Source organism: Heloderma suspectum, chromosome 4 (genome assembly GCF_057233095.1).
Source record: "Heloderma suspectum isolate Gila_16-S chromosome 4, 16-S_ref, whole genome shotgun sequence".
Classification (NCBI taxonomy): domain Eukaryota; kingdom Metazoa; phylum Chordata; class Lepidosauria; order Squamata; family Helodermatidae; genus Heloderma; species Heloderma suspectum.
The window spans coordinates 20,471,180-20,493,747 of NC_139461.1; the positions used below are offsets into that span (position 1 = coordinate 20,471,180).

The 22,568-nt window shown below is 44.6% G+C and overlaps 1 protein-coding gene across 1 annotated transcript in view; it reads left to right on the top strand.

Annotated features, from left to right (window-relative positions):
• ADCY8 (adenylate cyclase 8) overlaps positions 1-22,568 on the top strand; it is a 174,934-nt gene that overhangs the window by 42,374 nt on the left and 109,992 nt on the right. Inside the window, exon 2 of the mRNA XM_084848791.1 lies at positions 8,238-8,387. Coding sequence (XP_084704917.1) covers positions 8,238-8,387 — 150 coding nt within the window. The remainder of the gene's footprint in view (positions 1-8,237; positions 8,388-22,568) is intronic.

The window sequence follows — 22,568 nt, forward strand, 5'->3', positions numbered from 1 at the left end:
GCTTCTGGACATGAGAAGGCCTGGGAAATACAGTTATCCAGGGTGCCTGTGTTCAGTAAGGATTTTAGGCACCCTGGAGATAATATATCCCAGGGCTACCTGTGCCAGATATGCTACTGTTTATGTTCATAGCAGTTCCCCGGGTGCCCTAGGATATGAAATTTCCAAAGTACCTTATTCTATAAGTGGGTCTGGCGGCTGCTGTGGGGGGTCTTGGCAGGCGTTAGTGCTCCTGTGGTTGCCATGTTGCAGATCCCTGATTTATATAATACACAGAGTGCTCAGGCACTCTGTATTGAGATAATCTGGTTTTACTTGTCCATGCGCTGGTAACACCTTGGATACATTTCTACAAAACACTATATGTGGGGGTCCCCTTGAAGACACCTAGAAGCTGCAGCAATTGCAGATTGCTGCAGCCCAGCTGCCAGGAGGAGTGGCTTAAAGGGATCATATTACACTTATCCAGAAAGCACTGCACGGGCTGTCAGTGAGCTACCCAGCCCAATTTAAGGTCTTGCTTTTAGCTTCAGAAGGAGCAATCCTATGGCCACTAGACAGCAGCTAGATGGCCACAGGATATCTCGTTTTCTGGGAGCCGACCTTGGAGCCCGCGCTCCGAGGTCAGTTCCCAGAGAACTGACCTTCCCCCCAATTCCGCGCTGCCTTGGAGGCAGTGCAGAACAGCCCCATCCTCCGCGCTCACAAGAGGAGCGTGGAAGGGCAAAAAGGGGTGTCTGGGGGCGCTCCAGGGCAGGGAGGGCGGAAATGCCTGTACAACACATTAAATGTGTCGTATAGCAGCCTCCTTCCCTGCTCAGCCCTCCCGCAGCTAGACAGACACAATAGGCTGTCTAGCCAAAAATTCAGGGCACGAGGATCACAAAGGGAACGATCCCCTCCATGCTTCTTTTGCCCTGCATTGGATAAGCGGTTGCCTCCAAGTTCGGAGGCAGCTGCCTATCTGGATAGGATTGTGCCCTAAAGCCCTTAACTATTTGATATTCAGGGAGGGAGCACCTCCCTCATTTTACCAGCCAACTAGGGATCTCCTATCTGCAGGGAATGCCCTGCTCATGGTCAGTGGCACCTGGTGACTCCAGTTCCAGAGGGGCTGTGATTCCTTTTAAAGCCATCCAAATTGGTGGCCATCATTACATCTTGTGGTAGCAAATTCCATAGTTTAACTCTGTGCTGTGTGAAGGAGTGCTTCCTTTTCTCTGTCCTGAATCTCCCACCAATCACCTTCATGGGATGACCCCGGGTTCCAGTATTATGAGAAAGGGAGAAAAATAGCCCTGTTGCACCCTTGATGACCAGCAGTGCAGCAGAGCTTCCAAATTTTGGAATGGGTTCAAAAAAACAAGCCTATTTTCTGATTTTTATTTTATTTTATTTTTTGAGAAATGGCTGTGTTTGCCAAGCCTAGTTCTGACCTGGGCCACCAATCCCCACTTTGGATCTCAGCCATTGTGTGAGCTTACACATATGAAGTCTTCTTTGCCAGAACTTTTCTGCCTTCTGTGCTGTTCAAAACACTGTTTCTTGTTTCTTTTTCTTTTTCTTTGTAATCTCATCTAGAGATGCTCTTGCTATCCACTGCCTGACACGCTGGAGATAAAAAATGAATCGCATTGCATTAAGGGCCATTTTCAAATATGAAATTATCTTACCTGCTTGACTTTGGTTCACTCACACTCCCTTGACTTTCGTGCAGGCTGTTTTGTTTTTAATATTGACTTTGCTAAGTGCTTCAACAAGGTCCCAGCATGAAGGATATCTTGTAAATGTAAATTTGATTTGATCTGTCATTTTGCTTCTTTGTGGATTCAAAGGAGATAAGAGCTCTTAGCTTCTAGAAAATTGATAATGTGACTTAATATGATCGATCTGGTTAGTTTCTGTCTGTTCTCTAGAGAGGGCAAGTGGTTCTCAAATGTCACAGAGGAGGGGTGGACAGAGGGTAGACTGACAGATTTGCAGTAGATTACCAAGGGTTTCTGACTCCCAGTTGCCCAATAATAGCAAAAACTAAAAGGGTCACCCTCTTCTAAATAAGGTTGGTAAGATGGAAGAATGTTTGTTGTGTGTGACCCTGTTACTTTTTTTGTGGCACTGAAAACAAATCCCTGTGTTGAGCTTGAGCTCAGAGGCACTCTAATTCCTTTATGGATTTGCTACTACTATTGTTTTATCACCACTTTTTCATTTTTGCAATAGAAATTGCAGGGTGGACCCCCTGATCTGAATCAGGCCCATTGCAGAGGGAAATATTACAGCCCCCTCCCCCCCCATCACCTTGCTAGGGTCTCGATCCAGATCAGGGCCCTGCACCTACTCTAGATGGTAAAAAGTAATGTCTGTTTTGGCCCTAAGTTCCAATATTCTGTATTTTAAAAGCTTCTTTGTCTTGTTTCTGACAAATGTTTGGTAAATGTTCCAGTTACAAGCACAGAGCGAAATTTCAGACATGCTGTAATAAGGACCTATTTATATCTTATGTATCTCCATGCATGTGTCAGAGCACTAAATTAGGGGAAAAGGAACAAGTTAATATTTATTTTACCAATCTAGCGGTGGGGGAGGTGGGAGAAGCATACAGCAAAGATGCCTGAGAGACAAAGTTGATGAACCAATTTTAGATTTAATGAGGAGTGTATAAACCTGGAACATGATAAAACAGAATAACCTCAGCACAAGAAGATGTGATGCGGCAGTTCCTCTCTGTCCTATCCAAATTATCTTTAAAACTTCACATTGTACTTTATTTGTTTAATCTCCCCTAAAGTGCTTGACCAAAGTGTTTAACAAACTCATCTTGTACTATTTATCTTTGTTCTAGTAGCATATTCTAGCTTTCTCCAACCTGGTGCTTCCAGAAGTGTTGGATTGGCGCTCCCATCATCCCCAGCCACTGTGGCCAATGGACATGCTGGCAGGGGATTGTTGGCATTGGAGTCCCAACACACCTGAAGAGTACTAGGTTGGGTAAGTCTGGTATATACTCATGGGAGTAAAGCCCACATGGGAAGCTATATGGGCTTGTGAGCCTTGTAATAACTGAAATTTGGGAGGGTTGTATTAAAATGGCTGTTGCTGCTGCTGTCGTTACACCTTTTTTGCTCACCTTTTTTCCGCTTGCAAGGAACTCCTCCTCCTCTGTATTTTATCCTCAGAAGAACCCTGTGAGGTAGGTTAGGCTGAGAGTCAGTGACTGGCCCAAAGTCACCCGGCGAGCTTCATGGCTGAGTGAGGATTAGAACTCGGGTCTCTGCAGTCCTGTTCCAACACTCTAACCGATACACACCACTGGCTCCCGAAAGTATAAAGTAGCAGTTCATTTCTGTACACCCATCTAACTCCCTCCCTTGGGTAGACTGCGTTGGCCATCATTCTTTCCATCTGCTGAGTGAATATATGGCACCAGAGGACTTCAACTGGGCAATCTAGCGCTAGGGCCCAGACACCTTGTTCTCTGTACTGCCCAGGCAGTTCATGGCTGGGATCGTAGCTCAGTGGGTAGAGCATCTGCTCTGAATGCAGAAGGTCCAAAGTTCAATCCCTGGCATCTCCAGGAAGGGCAGGGCAAACTCCTGCCTGAACCCCTGGAGAGCTGCTGCCAGCCAGTGTCGACAATACCAGCCTAGATGTTCTAATGGTCTGACTCAGCATAAGGCAGCTTCCTATGTTCCTATGAACAGGTGCCCCAATCCTTGCTGTTCTGTAGACCCAACCTATGATCTAGGGAGCCAATAGGAACCCAGCTGGTGTTATATAACTGCTATGTAGTCTAAGTGAGTAGTCTGCCAAAGTAGTTGCTCTACATATCCCTCCTGAGCCCCCTTTTGGGACTCAAATGGTCTGCCTGTAGTAGACTGCATCACTTACCTCCAGCCCTTCAGAACATCAGTTACTGCTTTTGGAACTTGACCTCTTGCCTGTCTTGAACTATGTTACTTGGCTCTGGCTCCTTCGACAGTCACCTCTGAAACCTGACCTGTGGAGGGCCTGGACCACACTACTCACCTAGGCCCATTGGACTGGCAATCAGTATCCATACAGATGGACCTTGCAACCTGAACACTTGGAGGTCTGACCCAGTTAGGCCCTGACAGTGAATTGGTGGAAGAGCAGAGTCAAAATTACTGACACTTTCATATTCATGTCTTAAAGCATCTCCCATTTTCAGCAGTTTTGCAAATACATTTCTGTCGTTTGAATGCTTTTTGTTTGTTTTGATTTCCTACTTCTTCTTGGAACCATCTCAGGCTTAATTAGTATTCATGTCCATGCATTTACATGCATGTGTGCTAGGGACAAGATGCTTCCACCCACCGCCCCACCCAACCCATTAGGTTTTAGAAACTGAAGCAGTATATAAAACCATAAACTCTAGGAAGTCACACTAACAACATTTTAACAGGTTGCCCCTAAAGGTCAAAAATATCATAGTGATATTGATTTAAGGGGGGTAAGTAACAACAACACCAAAAAGAAGTTTATGAATTCCATGAGCACTCAAAATCCTACAAAGCCCACTCCAGTTTCAGAGGTTTTGTGTGGAATTGGTCCACACAGTTTAAAGTAGAGCTGTGCAGGGACTCCCTGATCCTACTCAGAAGCCGCTTCATGGCTTTGGAGGCAGGCCCTATTCGGCTTGGGCGGATTCGGGGGGGGGCGACCCAACTCAGCCCTGAAACCCAAAGCGCTTTGCCCCCTGACACCCCCATACAAACCCCAGCTCCTTACTTTGCTGCCTCCTCCTCCTCTTCCTCCTCCTCTGTCACCACCTCCTCCACCACCACCAGTCAGGGTTGCCTCTGAGCACAGGGAGTGATTCTGAAGAAGAATCACAAGACATGGGGGAGGAAGTTTCCCAGGCTTGTACACAGATGGATAGGCGGACTCCTCGGGCTTCAAAGGCCCAGCTGGACAGAGAGGGCCCCTCTTCACACACCCCTGTGAGAGATAGCGAGCAGGGAGAGGTGGGGCTTGTAGAACCTGAATTCTTAGATGCCAGGCGCAGACACAGAGCCAAGAGAGAGCTGGCAGGGGTGGAGCTTAGATGGTCTGCCCAATTGGCCCGGCATGAACAGCTGCGCTTAGAGGCCTCACGAGAGAGAGGGAGATCTCCCCCCACCCCTTAAGTTAGGATACTGAGCCTGCCTTTACTTCCAATGGTGTGCAACTTTCGTAGCTTTCTTTTGAACTCCCTGAAGGCATTTCCTTTGTAGACTGTGAGTCACTGACAATTTGCATCTGTATGACCCATTGAAGTAATTGGGTTAAAAGCTGTAGATTGAAGCCTCTTGTCTGTGTTTTGATTTGGCCTTTGAAGTTCAGCAGGGGCAAAAGGAATCCTGACACCACCTCCTCCTCCATCGCTGCCACCAGCTCCTGAGGTCTGGATGTGCACCAGCTCTTATTGTAGGGGGTCGCCATGTTTCAAATGGCAACTCCCTGCAATCAGAGCTGGCACGCAACCGGGCCTCAGGAGCTGGCAGCGGTGACAACAGTGGCAGCAATGGCAGCAGCATGGTGCCGGAGGCAGTGCCAGAGGTGATGATGGCGGTGGAGGTGGCGGCAGCAATGGTGATGGGTGGCTCTTGGGTAAGGACCTGGAGGCGCAGGCATGGCCGGGCCGGCGGTGCCAAAGCTCCGAAATGCCCCAAGTGCTTCAGAGGGCTCCCGGCCCTACTCCAGGTTGCTTCGTGCCCCCTCCGCTCAACCTCGGAAGGGGCTCAAAGTGACCTGAAGCAGCCCGCCTCGACTTGGGCTTTGGGCCGAAGTGGTGCACAGCCCTGGTTTAAATCTTATCTTTGCAAGGCTAGAAGGTTAGAAACTGAAGGCTAGAAACTTGAGATGTTGCTGTCATTTTTCAAAAATGAAAGCCAAAACAAATTCACGATGCTGAATCATGTGGTTGATATCAATTACTGTAGCTTCTCTGTACTTTTGTGCAACTGAAGAAAACACAGCTTTGTTCATAACTTAAGAGTTAGGCAAAAAGAAAACAGCTACCCAAAGGAATAAAGTCAGACATGGGTACTTCAAGATGGAAAATGTTAAGTGTGAACTTGCCTAGTGTTCCTTATTACCAAAAATAATTCAATGACAATAATAATAACAATGACAAATGCTTATAGCAATGTATAGTCTCCTCTGATCTCCTTCGCCACTGTTACGCTAAATTGGGAAATGGGTCGCTACCGCAACATCTTTCATTTCAGAGAAGATGTTCTGCAATAAAAATAAAAAATGGTTAATTATCTTCGTAATCATTCCTGACTCCAGTGCTGTGACTCATCTCTTGCAAACATCATCTGTGGTTCAGTGAAAGTTTAATGCCCGTGATTGCTGCCTTTTTCTTCCTCAAGGCAGAGAGAGCATCGTATGTTTCATTGCCTTTAATAGAGATCCTACAGATTATTTTATTTCTTTAAGCTGCTGTTCTTGCAGTCAGTTCTAACTCTTGGCAGTCTAGATGTGCATCCAGAGAGCTAGATAGATAAGAAAATAAGAAGGGCTCTGCTAGTCCAGCACTCATAAGAACAGAAGAAGTGCCATGCTGGATCTGTCCAAGAGTCTATCTCATCCAGTATTATGTTCACACAGAGGCCAACCAGCTGCCTGTGAGAAAATCACAAGGAGGACATGAATGCAATAGTGCCCAGTTCCGGCCCCAGGCTTTTGAGGGCCCTTGGTCAAGACACCCTCAATGGTCCCCTCCCTCAAGTAAGCCCACCTTCTCACTGCCATTACCATCAGCTGCTCTTTCTCCTTCTCCTCTTTCCCATTATTGCTCCTGCTTGCTCGGATGACAGGCAGGGAGCCAGGAGCAAGCTGGCAGTGGCATCTGCTGCTCCTCCTTCTCACCATCACCATTGTCTGGGCCACAGGGAGAGGCAAGTGGACAAGCAGGTTGCCATGGTGAAGAGGAGGAGCAGCTCCAGGGGGGTCTTGTCAGTGGGCCCCTGCTGGTTTGTGGGCCCTTGGCAGGTGCCCAAACATTCCTACCCTTGACACCAGCCAAGATAGTACCCTCCCACTCATGTCCTCCCCAGCATACTGTCTCTGATACTGGAGGTAGCATACAGCCATTGTGGCTAGCAGACATCCTGTTTCCTACAGTGGCCATCCAGATGCCTATGGGAAGCCCACAAGCAGGATAGTACTCTCTGATAAAGTACTTTCAGATAGATGGACAGACGGACGGACAGATCAGATGGACCTGAGTCCTGTTCAGTCACAAAGCTCACTGTGTGCTGTTTGGCCAGTCACTCTCAGTCTAACCTACCTCACATGAGAGAGTTATCTGAAGGAAGGGTGTGTGATGTGTGTATATATCCGACTCTATAGAGACAAATATGCAAGATTTATTTCGTAGATTAATGAACTAAAGCTTCAGTTGATTCATCAGTGCGGTTTCAGTTTTACTTTGTGGGATTCTCAGGCAAGAGCACACTTGTCTGGGGTCTCTTAGTTTTTGGTTCAAGGGAATGAAACCAGTGGTAACTATGCTAAGAATAAGTAGTAGGTTGTGTTTATTACACCATGGAGGGAGCAATCCTATGGCCGTAGACAGCGGCTAGATGGCCATAGGATATCTGGTTTTCCAGGAACCGACGTCAGAGCCCATGCTCCGAGGTCGGTTCCTGGAGGATGGACCTCCCACCACTTGTGTGCTGCCTCACAGGCAGTGCACAAAACCGCCCTGCTCCGCACTCACAAGAGGAGCACGGAGAAGCCAGAAAGGGGCATGGCTGGGGGCGTTCTGGGGCAGGGAGGGTGGAAATGCCTGTACGGCACATCCTATGTGTTGTACAGCAACCTCCTCCCCTGCTCTCCTCTCCCACAGCTAGACAGCTGCAATAGGCTGTCTAGCTGAAAATGCAGGGCAGGAGAAGTGCAGGGCAGGGAACAATCCCCTCTGTGCTTCTCCTGCCCTGCTGCTTTGGATAGGTGGTTGCCTCCGAGTTCAGAGGCGGACGCCTATCTGAATAGGATTGTGCCCTAAGTCTTTTAGCACTTTCTTCAGTATCTCAAAAAGGCACCTAGGGTAAGCCTTTGCTAATGTGCAGATTGATTTACATTAATTGATTAAAGGATGGTTGATGAACTAAAAGTTATATTATCAGTTCACAGCCTTCATTTATAAAGGGTGTGCGTGTGTGTGTGTGTGTGTGTGTGAGTGCTATAGCCATCTCATTTAAGTGTCCTCTTCTTGTTTCTTCCAGACAGCAGCTCAAGCGGTTTTATTTATGTGCATGAACACCGCTGGGATCTTCATCAGCTACCTATCAGACCGAGCCCAACGCCAAGCCTTCTTAGAGACCCGAAGATGCGTAGAAGCTAGACTGAGGCTGGAAACCGAAAACCAGAGGCAGGTAAGGTAACCAACAAAATATGTAAAGTCCTCCCCTGTGCCAGTCCCATCCTGCCTATAACTCTGCCGCTTGTTAGCCGTTCCGCCAGGCACAGTCTTCCACCGGTGTTATCAGGGGTGTTCCACCAGCATTATCTGTCATGGTGGTGCTGTATCTGGCATTCTGTGGATACGGTCGGGCTTCCGCCAAATCCCATAGCCTCTTAGTTGATGGACAGTGGTGCAGCTAAGTAATTTTAGGCCAGGTGCGGGCAGCTGCTGACAATCTGGGGGCCAATTTCCACCTCCCAACCTGCCGCAGGCTGCACTTCCCCCACTGCCACTCCATGCTGCAAAAAAAAAGAAAGAGGGGAAAGGGCGAAACCAAGCTAAATCTGTCCATTCTAGGTTTCCATAGCTGCTTAGTTTTGTTCATTCTAAGCCTCTGCAACAGTTTGCCACAGAATTTTGGTAGCAGGCCATGTCTTTTTCTGTCTTACTTTTTTAAATAAGGTGGCAGGGAGCAATGGGGTTAGTGGCTGCTGCACTGGGGGGAGGATGGGCTGCAGGCACTCCATGGGTTGTGTGTTGCCCACCCCTGTTTTAGACCCTGGACCTAATGATCTTATGGGGGGGCTGGCTTTAGATAGCTATGTGTATTACTTCCAATGTGAGGCATACACTTAATGCTTCTCCTTCCCCCTGCCAACTCCATTCTATGCCTTGCAACAGTTTCTACATTCCTGGTACATCAGAACAACAACAAAATGTTTGCCAAGCCTGATTTAAAAAAACAAACACTGATCATGTACAATTTTGCATTCAAACTCATTTTAAAATCATAGCACCATCATGACTACAGGAATCAAGTGAGCATTTTCTTCTGCTGTCCTGATTCCCTCAGTACCTGCTGCTCTCTGAGTGGTCATTGAGGGGGCTGGGCTATGGGCCCTGGACTTTGGCCCCCAAATTCAGCCCTACCTGCACCTCTGTTGATGGAACTCAAGTACAGGATTTCACTCTCAGTTCTGTAGTGAAACTCTTCTTCAAAAATTCACTTCCTCTACACTAGGGATGTACAAATGATGTAAAATCCATTCCACCTGTGTTTCGCAGATTGTCAGGTGCCTTCTGTTCTATCACCCTCCCATTGACAGAATCAGATTTTTTTGTTTCCGATTTGGGCAAATTCACAATTGCGCAGATTCACAGCTATGCAAATGTGCACATGCAAAAATGTGCAAATTCCCCTGAAATGTGCATTTTCATGCTTTAGCTTATGGGGGAAATGTTAATGTTTGGGCAGTTTTTTTATTTTGCAAATTTTTCAGTGATGAAATTTGCACAAAATCAGAAAAGTTAGAAGAACCAGTCCACAAGTCCGCAGAATTCGTCCGACAGGGGAAAAGCCAATCCGGTGCAGAATCCATGGGTTGGATTCATGAAAATCCAAACTCATTTGGTACCATTGTGGATTTCTCTGACATCCCTACTCTGCACTATGCATACTGCTCTATCATGTCCCCACTTACTCACCTTTTTCCTAAGCTGAAGCGGCCCAGATACTGTAACTTTCTCCAACCCCTTGATCTGAAGCTTGCCCTATGGTGTTGTTAGCACAGTAAGACTGTGTGGCGTTACCTTTTCCCTCCTAATTGACTGGAAAATTTCTCATTCCTTCCCCAACGCTCTCATATTTTCTGTAGACTGTAATGAAGCAGTCCCTCAGCAGAAAAGATTGAAGTATTGAGGAGAAAATGATTATCTTCTTTGCAATATTTATCAAGGTCTCACATCTCTTCTTTTTAATCAGCAGCCTGTACTTGGAGCAAACTTTAAAGCCAGGGGAAACCGGGAGGGGCATTTTTTAAGAAGGTTTAAACTCTTCTCGATGCAGTTCCTGAGAATATGAGAACTCTTTTGAACATGAGGGAGGATAAAAATCAGAGCAGTGACAAAATACACAACAAACTGAAACCTGGAAATCATAATAGTGTTTAATGTCCAAGGGTTTGCCATTGCGTTAATTGGATGGGATCTTTCCCTTACACAAAAACCTATGGATGAAGCAGAGAGTACATCCTATGGCCATCATTTCAAGTTGATGGGGAAAGGAAGTGGAATAGTTTCAAAGAGGAAAAACAAAGAAATTGGATGGACTGAATTATGGCCATTGAAAAGGAGAGGGATGGGTTGTTGTTTTTTAAGTCTGCATTAAAAGAAATGGGATGGCTCCGATCCCATCCCACCCCACTCTTTGCACAGCCTGGGACATTTCCCAGAATGTTCTGCAATGAGGGCCAGGCTACACTTAGCTTTGTAGTTCTTGGCTTTGAGTGCAGGGTCTTTCTTTCACAAGTTGTCAGTGCCCTGATCCAGATTGAGACCCGTGTGTGTGTGTGTGTGTGTGTGTGTGTGTGTGTGTGAATCCTTTGCCTGCCACTGCAGAACCAATGTGTGTGTGTGGGGGGTGCACCAATGTAGACCTGCAATTTGCATTGCCATAAGTTCCTTTTGAAATTAATAACACAATTTTTAACAATACAAATTGTAGCCATGGGGGTCCTCACTGCACTTTGGGCACCACAGAGGTAGGATAGCCAGGTGTCCTACCTGTAGGATAGCCAGGTGAAGATATCCTTCCTCTGCCTGGAAGGTTATCTGGCCCAAATCTGGTTTAAAGATAAGGAACCATCAGAAGGGAGAGCTTGAAGGGGCCTTGAAGTTGCCCATCCAGAGTTAGCACCTGGACAGCAGACTGATTAGGCATACAGTTTGCCTGGTTGCAGTCTTCCCCATAATGGTGATCTGTACTTCTATTTAAATTATAGTAATTATTTGTATATATACATGTAGGTATATAAATTAGCACATGCAAATATTACGCAAATATATGCCCTCTTTTATTCCTTTTTTGGGGTGATGCACATCCTCTTTTTTGGTGACACGTACGTAGCCGCTCTAAGCATAGAGGGTGAGAAATCATTGAAGCTTCCCTACACCGCCATGCTGGGGTGCTGACATGGAATGGGGGGGAGCTTTCTGGCAACTTATGAGGACAACAACCCTGCACCCAGGACAGAACATCATAGCTAAGGTGACACGCAGGCTGGACCTGAGAAGAGGTCCATGGATGATGTACAGGGGTTCCTCACAGGAAAAAATAAATCTTTGAAGAAAGAGTTCTTTGAATGTAGGAAGCTTGATAACCACTGTACTAGATGCTTCTTTTTTAAAAGAAGATAACCTAAAGGATAATGGGTTTCTGAGGAGTTAGGTACTCTCTTCTGAGCATTCTTTTATATGCTTGGCAGCTGCCCCAACTATTCGTTGAACTAAAGACCTCTGGGTATAAGAGAATGAGTCATGTCATTTCAAGCTAAAATGCAGGACCATATAAAGCTATTTATATTCTGTCAATCAGGCATAGAACAGGAAGTTTAACTTCTCTCCCTCCTCAAAGGACCAAGGTGTATAATAAGCATTGACCTAGAGGGACAAAGATAATTGAGTCTCTACTTTTCTAAGCAAAGTTTGCTGGAACGAGCAAAATGGATCTTGACATTAAGTCTGTCGTGTGTGAAGTGGTTTTTCTCTCTGGTGTCTCTCCTCAAAACTGGTGTGTACTTAAGAACTGAAGTCAGGGGCCACGTGTGCTAAGAGAAGAGCATGAAGTGGACTTCACAGTGAGAGGTGTAGGAGAAAAAGGCTGCTAAAAGGGGCTGATCACACTTAGTGAGTTGTTGTTGCTGTTAATATCAGGCCTTCTTTTCAAGGAGCTCTGTTTTGGGGAAGTGATTTTCATGAGGGCTCTGGCAGGCAGGGCTGACCCAAAACATTTTGTTGCCTGAGGTGGAATCACAAATGGTGCCATCCCAAGTCAAGGGGAATACGATCCAAGAGCGGCCAAATTATTTTGATCCCTGAGGCAGAAGACCCCACAAGCACCTGTCCCTGGGAGTAAAACAAATACAACAAAAATAAATTAAATAACTAACAAATAGGAATGGGCAGATGAATGTGTCAATTTTGCTTTCTCCCACATTTTTTTTTCTCTCAAGTTATTTCCATCTCATTTATGAAGAAATTTTCAAATTTGGCTAGATTCTTATAAAAAAAACGAACCACAATGAAATTCTCAATCATTTGCACCAGCCAAATGCAAGGTACACCTATTCCCAACACTTAGATGGTCATATTGTACCTCCCTGTCTTATAGCTATTAAAGATGAGGAGCCTGCCAGAAAAAGAAGTGGAAACCCTAATTCAGCATGGTTGAATACATAGGGATTCAAACACAGACCTTAAAGAGCTGAACAGTCAAGGCCTCATCCTGAATGGACAAATCTGTCGGATTTGCTTTCACCCACATTTGATTTTCTTTCTTTATTTTAAACTCAACTACTTTCTGGGACATATATGAAGAAATTTGTGAATTTTGATAAGTTCTTACAAACAAACAAGCTGAGCAAAAATTTCATCCATCCCTACAAACCGTTTGTGCCCTTTCATGACATACAAAACCATCTACGTGAGGCAGTTGCCTCACTTGGCCTAATGGCAGGGCCAGCCCTGGTAGCAGAGAATAAAAGGATTAACCTCCCTTTCCTCATTGGCTGTGATCTTCATCATTACCCACAGCATTCCTACAATGGCTATTGTCTATATTTTTTAAAAAAAAAGAAGGAAAAAAGCATATTAAGAGCACAATCCTATGGGGATAGGCGGCCACCTCCGAACACTTATCCAATGCTGGGCAGGAGAAGCACGGAGGGGATCATCCCCTCTGCACTTCACCCACCCAGAATTTTCAGCTAGATAGCCGATTTCAGCTGTCTGGCTGCAGGAAGGCAGAGCAGGGGAGGAGGCTGCCAGATGACACATAGAATGTGCCGTACCAGCATTTCCGCCTTCCTTGCCCCGGAACACCCCCCAGAATGCCCCCTGGAACACTCGGTTTTCGCCAGTCCATGCTCCTCTTCTGAGGTCAGTTCCTGGAAACCCACATAACCTATGGCCAACTAGCCACTGACTAGCAGACATAGGATTGCTCCCTCCATGTCCAAAGCCAGAAGGAATATCACATCACATTTGGCCCTGAGGTGAAGTGGCTTATTATTAGAGCTGTGCACAAATGGCCTCTCAAAATTCTCAAGCCTATTTGTGGGCAGAGAAATTGGGGGGATAATTTCACTGAATTTCTCCTAGGGGAGGAGAAATTCTCCAACAATTTCTCACAGATAGGGCTCACTACTGGCAGGGGTCGTAGCACAGGTCTTTCCTTTTTTCTCTCAGGGTTTTTGGTTTATTTCACTGCTCCTGCAAGTGGCAACAGCATCAATTATGTTGAGGCTTCCACTTTTCTGAGGCAGAATTTTGAATTTCTTTTGGTTTTTGAGCTTCCCTAATCATTGTGAGGTGGCCGAGGGTGCTGTGTGTGTTTTCTCTCTGTGTTACACAACTTTCTATTGCTGTGCAGCCTCCCAGGCCACCTGCACACTGGAAAAAAAAACCCTTGGGAGGAATTGCCTCACAATGTCATCATCATGATGGCTTTAATTGAGTGCAGGAAACCAAGGAGGCTACAGGCTGCCACAGAGATCACTGTATGATGACAGACAGGACACTCATGCATGCTCCTCAGCCACCTCCTAAGTGAGGTAATCACAAGAACCCCAAACCCAACCCATGAAAATTTATCCAAAATTTATCCTCCTTTGAATTTCTTTTTGAAAGCAAATTCTTTTCAGTTGAATTGAATGAGAATAGTGCGGGGGAAATGTGGGAGAAATTTTAGGCACAGCACTCTTTATTATGATACTGTTATGGGAGAAAGATAAGGGAGCGCAGAAAGAGTCTGCAGTTGGGTCTTCCCCCCACCTCACACATGTGCACACAGATCTCATAGAATATCTCTCTCCCCAAACTGCAGTATTCTGTGACTCCAGGGATGAGGAATTCAAATGCATAACTGAAGCAAAACATTCCTGACCTGAGGGAAATGGCCATTTTGAAGGGCAGTCAAGGGTGCTGTAAATTCAGTTGTGTCACTGATAGGGCTGGGCCAAATATCCCCACCCAATTTTCCTGAACCATTCTCCGCACCCCCAGTTAAAGTTTGTGGGTGGGTATTTGGTGTCTTTCCAGGTGGTAGTGGTGGGCAATCTCCAAAATTTTAATCTTATCTTAAATATGAGGTTGCTGAAGGGTTCTCCCTGATTTTTTTAAATGAAAAACGACAGCTTTACCACCATTTAAAATGGCCACTCCAGTCACATTCCTGGGATAAACTGCTGTTACACCAGCCTTCCCCAACCTGGTGCCCTTGAGACATGTTGGACTACAACTCCCATAATTGTGATTATAGGAGTTGTAGTCCAACACATCTTGAAGATAGCATGCTGAGGATGGTTGCACTACATCATGATGTAGCATTGCTCCCAGGGGCATTTTTTTTGGGGGGGTACCTTTTTAAAAAAATTTAAAATAATATTTAGGCTGCCTTTAAGGGTGGAACTCCTCCTGATTGGCTTGAAGCAGTGGGAAGGATTATTTTTGCTGATAACGCAAGGGAAAAAAAACCCTTATATATAAGGTAAGATTAAAAAAAAAACTTGCAATTTGTTCACCCCCACAGAAGATTGCCTGCTGACCACTCACGGTGTGGCTGAGTACATCTGGGAATGAATGAATGGAGGGGAGAGAGTAAACCCTTCCCCCTCACACTCTGATTCTGGAAATGCTTTTCCCCCCATATGAGAGCTTATACTTTATTAGCTAAAGCCACCCTACTGTTCTGAGCACCAGCAAGCTTGGTAGCTCTCAAGATGGTGCCTGTACAGTGCAGAACCGAACATATAACTCCATCTGGTGAGAAGGGTGTTTTGCTTTTCTTTATTATGTGACTAGAGCAGCTGTCACTCAAATGTCTTCACTGCCTCAAGGCTATCTTCACACATCTCTGGCTGCAGATTCAAGTGGTGACTTTTGCATATGAAGGAGCCATCACTAATACAAAGTCACAGGTAGAACCTTCATATCACTTCACCTCAAATGTTGTAGGCCTCCCCCCCCACACACACACACACCCATTAGATTCCAGACATTTCATTTCCAGCCCTGGAGGCCTGTACCACAGACCATCTCCTGGGACACACCTCCCTGAAGGAACCACCTAAGAACCAGGCGTTTGGGTTTGGCTGGCTCTCTGAAGAGCCATACCAGACACTTTCTCCATCCAACATGGCTCTCCAGAGGGCAGGCGGCAGTGGTGGCAGTGACAATGGGGTGCAAGTTGGAGGACTATGCAAAAGCAGTGGGATGGGGGTGATCCAATGACGCAGGGTTATGTGCCGGTGCTTCAGATCTGATGTCACAGACAGAACCCTCAGGTTACTTCAAACATAATGGGTTGGATCCAGACCCATTAAGCTGGACTAGAGGGGCATTTGGTCTGATCCAGTAGGGCTCTACTTCTTATTACTTTATATGAGGTCATTCCTGGTGGTTCCACGTGGACCTCTGGCCTAGTTGGAATCCACCAGGAATAGAGCCTTCAGTGTGGTAGCTTCCCCTCTCTCTGAAACTCCCTGCTTCTGGATATCAGCTTCAGAGAGCTTCGGCTATTGGGCAGTATAGAAATGAAATAAATAAATAAATAAATAAATATCAGGCAGGCACCAACATTGTGTTGTTTCCAGCACCTGCTGAAGACATTTTGATTTCAATAAGCCTTTCCTGATTGACAAGCCATTGGTTTTTATAACTGATTAAAAAAAAAAAAAGAATAATAATATTGTGTTTTATTCCTTTTATCTTTAATGTTCACCACTCCAGAATCTGTTTAGATGTGGAGGGGTATATATAAGTTGTAAATAAATAAATACATACATACATACAAATAAATAAGCAAGCCCTGACACTGACAACAGAGATGACAGAGCCTTACTTCAAATTACACCTGATATGCATGTGAAAAAGCACACATAGCCTACAAAATTTCTGCGTCACTGATTTACAGATGCTGTTAGCATCTTCCTCTGACATATACAGATTAGGCCAGGAAAAAAAACAATCTTCCTGACATAGAAAAACAAATATTCCTTCCCATGACCGGAAGTCTCTGAAGAATTTATATTGCCCTGTTTACTCTTATTCGGACATTTTTAAAAATAGGTGTTTTCAAAGCAAACAGTACTGTTGTTTGATATCTTCTCTTGTTAAATGCACAATTTTAATCCTTCCTTACAAGGACAGTGCTAGAAATGGGAGATAACAGTTTCCATCATCAGTTTCTTTGACCAAGGCAAGGCACATATACTAATGAGCACAGATTTTTTTTAAAAAAAGCCATTCTTCCCCCACCCTTATCACTGAATTTTCAAAGCAAAGATAAATCATATTCAAAAAAGAAGCTATTGCAGATCTTTCACCTGCACTGTGAACCAGAACATACATGTCAGATGCACATTCTGTTCAGTTGAAAACTGACTCCCCTGTCAATTTTGCCTTTCTGTCCATTCTTCAGGTGGGCCTTTTTGCTCTCCCCTTCCTGTAACTTTTCCCCCTGCCACCAAGTGGAAATCTTTATTTCTCTGGCTGCCTCTGCCAGACCATCCTCAAAACTCTCAGGGTCTTAGGTATCTACTTTAGGTAGTGATGGTTGGCTATTAGATATGGTTAGATATGGGGTGGGTAAGCCCCCCCCAAAAAGACCACTTAATTTCAAATAACAAAGTTCAAATTTTACTGAAGAAAAATGTCAATAGGAAAAAGTTTTAAAATCTGAATGAACACAGACACACACACACTCACGTATGAGCAATAGAGTAATAAAAACAATCAGGGATAAACGTAGCCAGCTAACCTGTGTCCCTATTTCATCCAGTTCTCTTATCCAAGCAATATCTTACTATCATTGGTTCAACTCTCTCAATCAGTTCTCCAGTTCCAGTGGCTCTAACTCTTTCTTCCCTCTAGGACTTGGCCTTTCTCTCTCTCTCCCCTCCTCACTCTGCCCCTCTGTCTCTCTGTCTTTTGCTTTTATCTTCTAAAATTAGTTGTTTTTTTCCTCTCTCTCCCCAGCTCTAACCAATAAGGAGGGTAGTTTCTTGTTCATTTCAGTCAACTACATTTCTGCTTCCCGAGTTAAAATGTTTTCTCTCTCTTCCCCTGATCTTCTGTTGAACTTTATAACCTTCTGCTTCCTGAGCAAACTTTCTGACCTCTACATCCTAGCAGATTGTTCTGACTTCTAAACTATTAACGTTTTGGCTGAAACTAACTAGTACACAAAGAGAAAGATTTAACCCCACAATGACTTACAACCGAACTAAATGCATTCGTAGTAGAAATGTATTCTAGATAGGGCTTCATCAAATATTCTCAGATTTTTGTGGACTGGATGTCTCTCCTGAAACTGCTTGGATTGCATAAAGGCTCATCTTTTTTTTCTCTCCTGGACATTATTCCCCCAGCCTGCTACTTCTTTACTACCATTTTGCCATCGTTGCTGCTTCCTCCTTCCTGGATTACATGTAGTTGATTCCACACACACAGGGAGCACTAATTTTTATTTTAGTAAGCAGTGGCATTTAAAGAGTAGCATTTCTGGCACTGCTAAAAGCATTTGCTGCAAATTTAGTAAGTACTTTTAGCTCAGCCCTAATTATTATTCGTTTTGGTCTCTGCTTATTTAGGGTGTCCACATACCCATCACCCAAAAAGAGGAAATGCATCAACCAAAAAGAGGACGAAATACACAGACTTGCAAAAACTGTGCATATTTTTATTATTTTATTTATTATTAAATTTATTAATCGCCCATCTGGCTGGTCACCCAGCCACTCTGGTCGATGTACAGCATATAATGAAACAGTTTAAAACAATAAAATTCTACAATAAAAACATATGCTAATTTATATGTATAGATGTACATTTAGAAATAATTACTATATTTAAATCAAAATACTATACATTTCACCATAATGGGGAAGACTGTGACCAGGTGACCTGTGTGCCTTGCTCAGTCCACTGTCTGAATGCTTACTGTTGATGGCCCCTGCCCCCCCCCTTCTTCAAGGCTCCTGCTCTCCCTTCTCCTTCTCACCTTTAAACTGAGGTTGGACTGGACAGCCTGTCAAACAGAGAATACTTGGCTTCAAATAGAGGAGTCTTTTCTGATAACTGCTCAAATAGAGGAGTGTCCTCTGTAAAAGAGGACACATGGCACCCTATATTGCATGGGGCAAGTAGATCCATCTCTTACATGTCCTTCACCTCATTCTCCGACTTCACCAAGGACTGATTTTGGCTAACATAAGGCATTCCTGAGCTCCTCTCATCCTGTTTTTCAAAGCACCCACTGAAATTTGGTGATAAGCAGATTAAAAGACTCATCACATCCCTCTTTCATGCATCCTAATGTATTTAATCATTTCTTTGTGAGCTTTTAAGTCTGGAGCCCCACTAGTGATCTAGAACAGATTCTGATGCAGGCTGCCAAAGAGATAGGGAGAAAGAGCATCATCACCATATCATAGACAGAATATGTCAAGTTTTCTTCTGAGGTTGTTGCAAGGGACACAGGAGTTTAAAAAATATATATCAGCCCTGTTTTATGCATGTTTTGCCACAGAATGGATGGACTTAAACAAAGGCAATTTAAATTATTGTTTAATATCATGATTTAAATGTATTTCTACTTATTTAGGTATCATTATACCACCTTTCAGGGCCAAAGGACTACTCAAGGCAGTTCACAATCAAAAGCATCAAAACAATTTAAAACATCAACATCACCAAGGAAAAAGAATGCCAGTTTTAATCATTGGCTGAAATCAGTTTCCAACATTCTTGTTTATATATTCATTGAAGAAGCCTGCAAAATAATTGGTTGCTATAACGGTGGAAACATATTGGTTAGCAAGTCAATGCAGGACTCTTTATATGACCCAAAAGCACAGGGGCAGGGAACCTTTTAACCTAAGCTTAAAGCTTTTAGTGCACAACAGCTAGAAACTACCCAATGATCCGTGGTTGGAGCAAAGGGGGTTGTGCCAGAAGAAAGGGGTACCGTATGGCTATCTGGGGAACCCTGGAGGGCCAGATTTGCCTCCCCAGGCCTGAGGTTCCCCACCTGTGCAATAGCATATTCCAGACAATGTGTTCATGCAATGTGCATGCCTTTTACACTACATAATATGTTTGCTTAGGGAAGCAATTCTGAAATTCAGGATTTTTTTTTGGTTCTCACTATGCACATGTAAGGATCTAAATATTATTGGCTGAAAAGATAACACACCAGAGTAGACTCCCAAGGGGTGTGTGTGTGTGTGGTTTCAGAATGCTTTCTTGAAACATGGTTTCCATTCTTTCCCCATACCAACAAAGGAACAATACATTTCTTTAAAATATGTATTTTTTAAGTGATGTACTTACTGGACTTGGGATGAGTTTATTAAGTTGAATAACAAAGAAAACTTCTTGGATACGGTTGTGAAGTATCCAGACAATACTCTCGAATGTTTGATGTTACTTATTGTTTGTTCTGTAGTACATCTGTAGATTTATCAAGAATACATTGTGCAGGCTGCACCTATACCCCCCACCCCCCTGCAAAAAGACCTAGGTGCCCAGAAGCAAGAGGTGACACTTACTGGGTGGAACACTCTTTCTCCAGGGCATGGAAAGAAAATGCCCTTGCTATTTGGCTGACAGTCTAAATATTCATAATTTTCAGAAAAATAATGTTAACACACGACCTGGTGTGACATATTCATAATGCTTGACCTCAGAAGTCACATATTTTTGCCCCTGATCTGTTCTTTGACATAGAAAAGTCAACTTTAATTCAATGTGTTAGATGGAGGGTCACAGATCCAGCTTTAAGAGATTATGAATGTAAACTGGATATTTGTTTGCATTGCATTTGGATGTCATTTTAAACCTGGTTACTTTAAGGGTATTTAATATAACGTGTTTTGTTTTAATTTAAAAAATGCCCTAATTTTTAACTTTAAAAACTTGGTATTCATGTGCTCTGTTTAATTGGAGTTCCCAGTAAGTTCAGTAGGACTTGCTTACTTGCGACAGGAGACTTCCTTACTTGAAATGGGACTTTCAAGTAAGTTCAGTTGGACTTGATTATTTGAAATGTCTAGGATTGCAGCTTGAATTTCAACATTGCAAAAGCAATTCTATATAGAGTTCAGAGTGGTTCTAGTATAATATTAGATGATTTCGACTTACTCTCCCACTACCAAAATCTTGGGTACAAAACAGGGCTTGCAGCTAAAGCCTCTGTGAGTCTCCAAAGGGGGAACCTCAAAATGCAAACCCCTTCTATTGGAGAAGCCTGGCACTCTGGCTCCATTTCAAGGTGGCTCAGATCCCTCTGAGTGAAGTCTAGGGTGGCCAGTTATGAATTGCCACACAAGATGAAATGTATCACCACAGAAGAAGACAAACGAGGATAGTGATTTGCAAACAGTGATTTATATGTATAGATGCAATGATGAGAGATAGTTATTATAATTTAAATAAAAATATCTTTCATCTCATCTTAGCGAGGAAGACTGTGGCCAAGTGATTGGTGTGCCTTCCTAGTCCATCTGCTGTTCAGGTGCTAATTGTTGATGGGCAACAGTTCTTATGGTTCTTTATCTTTAAACCAGACATGGACTGGACAAACTTTCAAATAGAGGACAGTCCTTTAGCAGCCCTTCAGATGGACACATGGACACCCAAACTAGGTCTGACTCAAAATGGTGTTCATACCCTGTGAAGGATTGCTGGTCTCACCCCAACAACCCTGCAAGGTAGGCCAGGCCCAACTTGGCCACAAGTCTTCCCAAGATTATTAATAGCTTCCCTCCCAGGCCAACAGGCACTGTATTTAGTGTCAAGGGCTCCTTGGAGGTCTCTCTCTGTCTAAACCAGTAGCCAAGTCCAGACACAGACAAAGGAATTCCTTTCAAAGCTTTATTCTTCTTTTACAACTTAACAACTATACCGATTGCAACTAGATCTGAGCAGCAGAGTACCTATGCCCTAAGTTGGAACAGTTGGTCCCCGTTTGAAAGGGAATTACTGGCAGACCCCTCAACTTAAGGACTAGGGAGAGTCCCTCCCCTTTTCCCTTGGAGCCTCTGGGCGCAGCCGTTGTTTGCGTGCCAACCTGGCACTTCGCCTCCTTTCCGCACCCTCCATCTGGTGCCACTCGCTGCATCTGCGTCGCGCATCCACCAAGTCTGCTATCTGTGCTTGGTCACTCCCTGGACTGCTAACTAAACTAGGAATGCTTGTGGGAGGAATCTCCGTCAGCTGTTGGTCCTGGGAAAGAGGAGCGCACTCCTCTCCCAGGAGCAACTGCTCTTCCTCAGAATCAGAACTACTCTGGGATTCTATGGGCTCAGTGTCCACCCTGACATCTAGCACTGAAGCTATACAGGACACACCACACCAACTGGAAGTTGGATAAAAGTTTATTAGGGGAAAGGAACAAAGAGGAAGGAAAAAGGGAGAGGTGGTAGGTTGTACAGGAAATTACAAGCAAGTTACTATACTCATAGCAAAACCAGAAACACCAGTCACCAGGGCACATACTCCCAGGAGCAAAACAATAAAGCTAGCTAGTCTATGTTATACATACCAAAGTATGGGCCTCCCAGGATAGCCATCAAACAGCCATGCACCGTAGTACCATCAGGGCAAAAGAACAGACACCCAGCCCTTCTTTGGCACTCTTTTTATTGCCCAGCCCTAGCAACTCAGGGCAGATTTGAAACACCCAATCATAGCCCAGTCCCAGGACACCCCACTCCATACTCCAAGGAGGCTGAATCTTCCCGCCAGACACAGCTGTTATCATTTTCCCAATTAGCTGGAGCAGAGTGTGGCCTTGAACTGCTGGGCTGAGAAACGGCCAAAAAAAAATCAACTTCCAGGTGACTACTTTGTACGTGACAACCCAAGCAGCCCTCATGGCTTCAGCTTCTACTACCCCATTCTTAACACACCCTGCCCCAACCACTACCCAGCCCTCCCTGCCAGTCCCCCTCTTCCCTAAAGGGAAAAAAGCCTTCCTTAGGGAGAGGGGTGAGGATAGCAGGCAGTGGAGAAGGCTCCCTAGGGTGGCCACATCTGCATGGCCAAAAAAGAGGAAATGCATCACCAAAAGTAGGACAAGAGGATACCAGTTTGC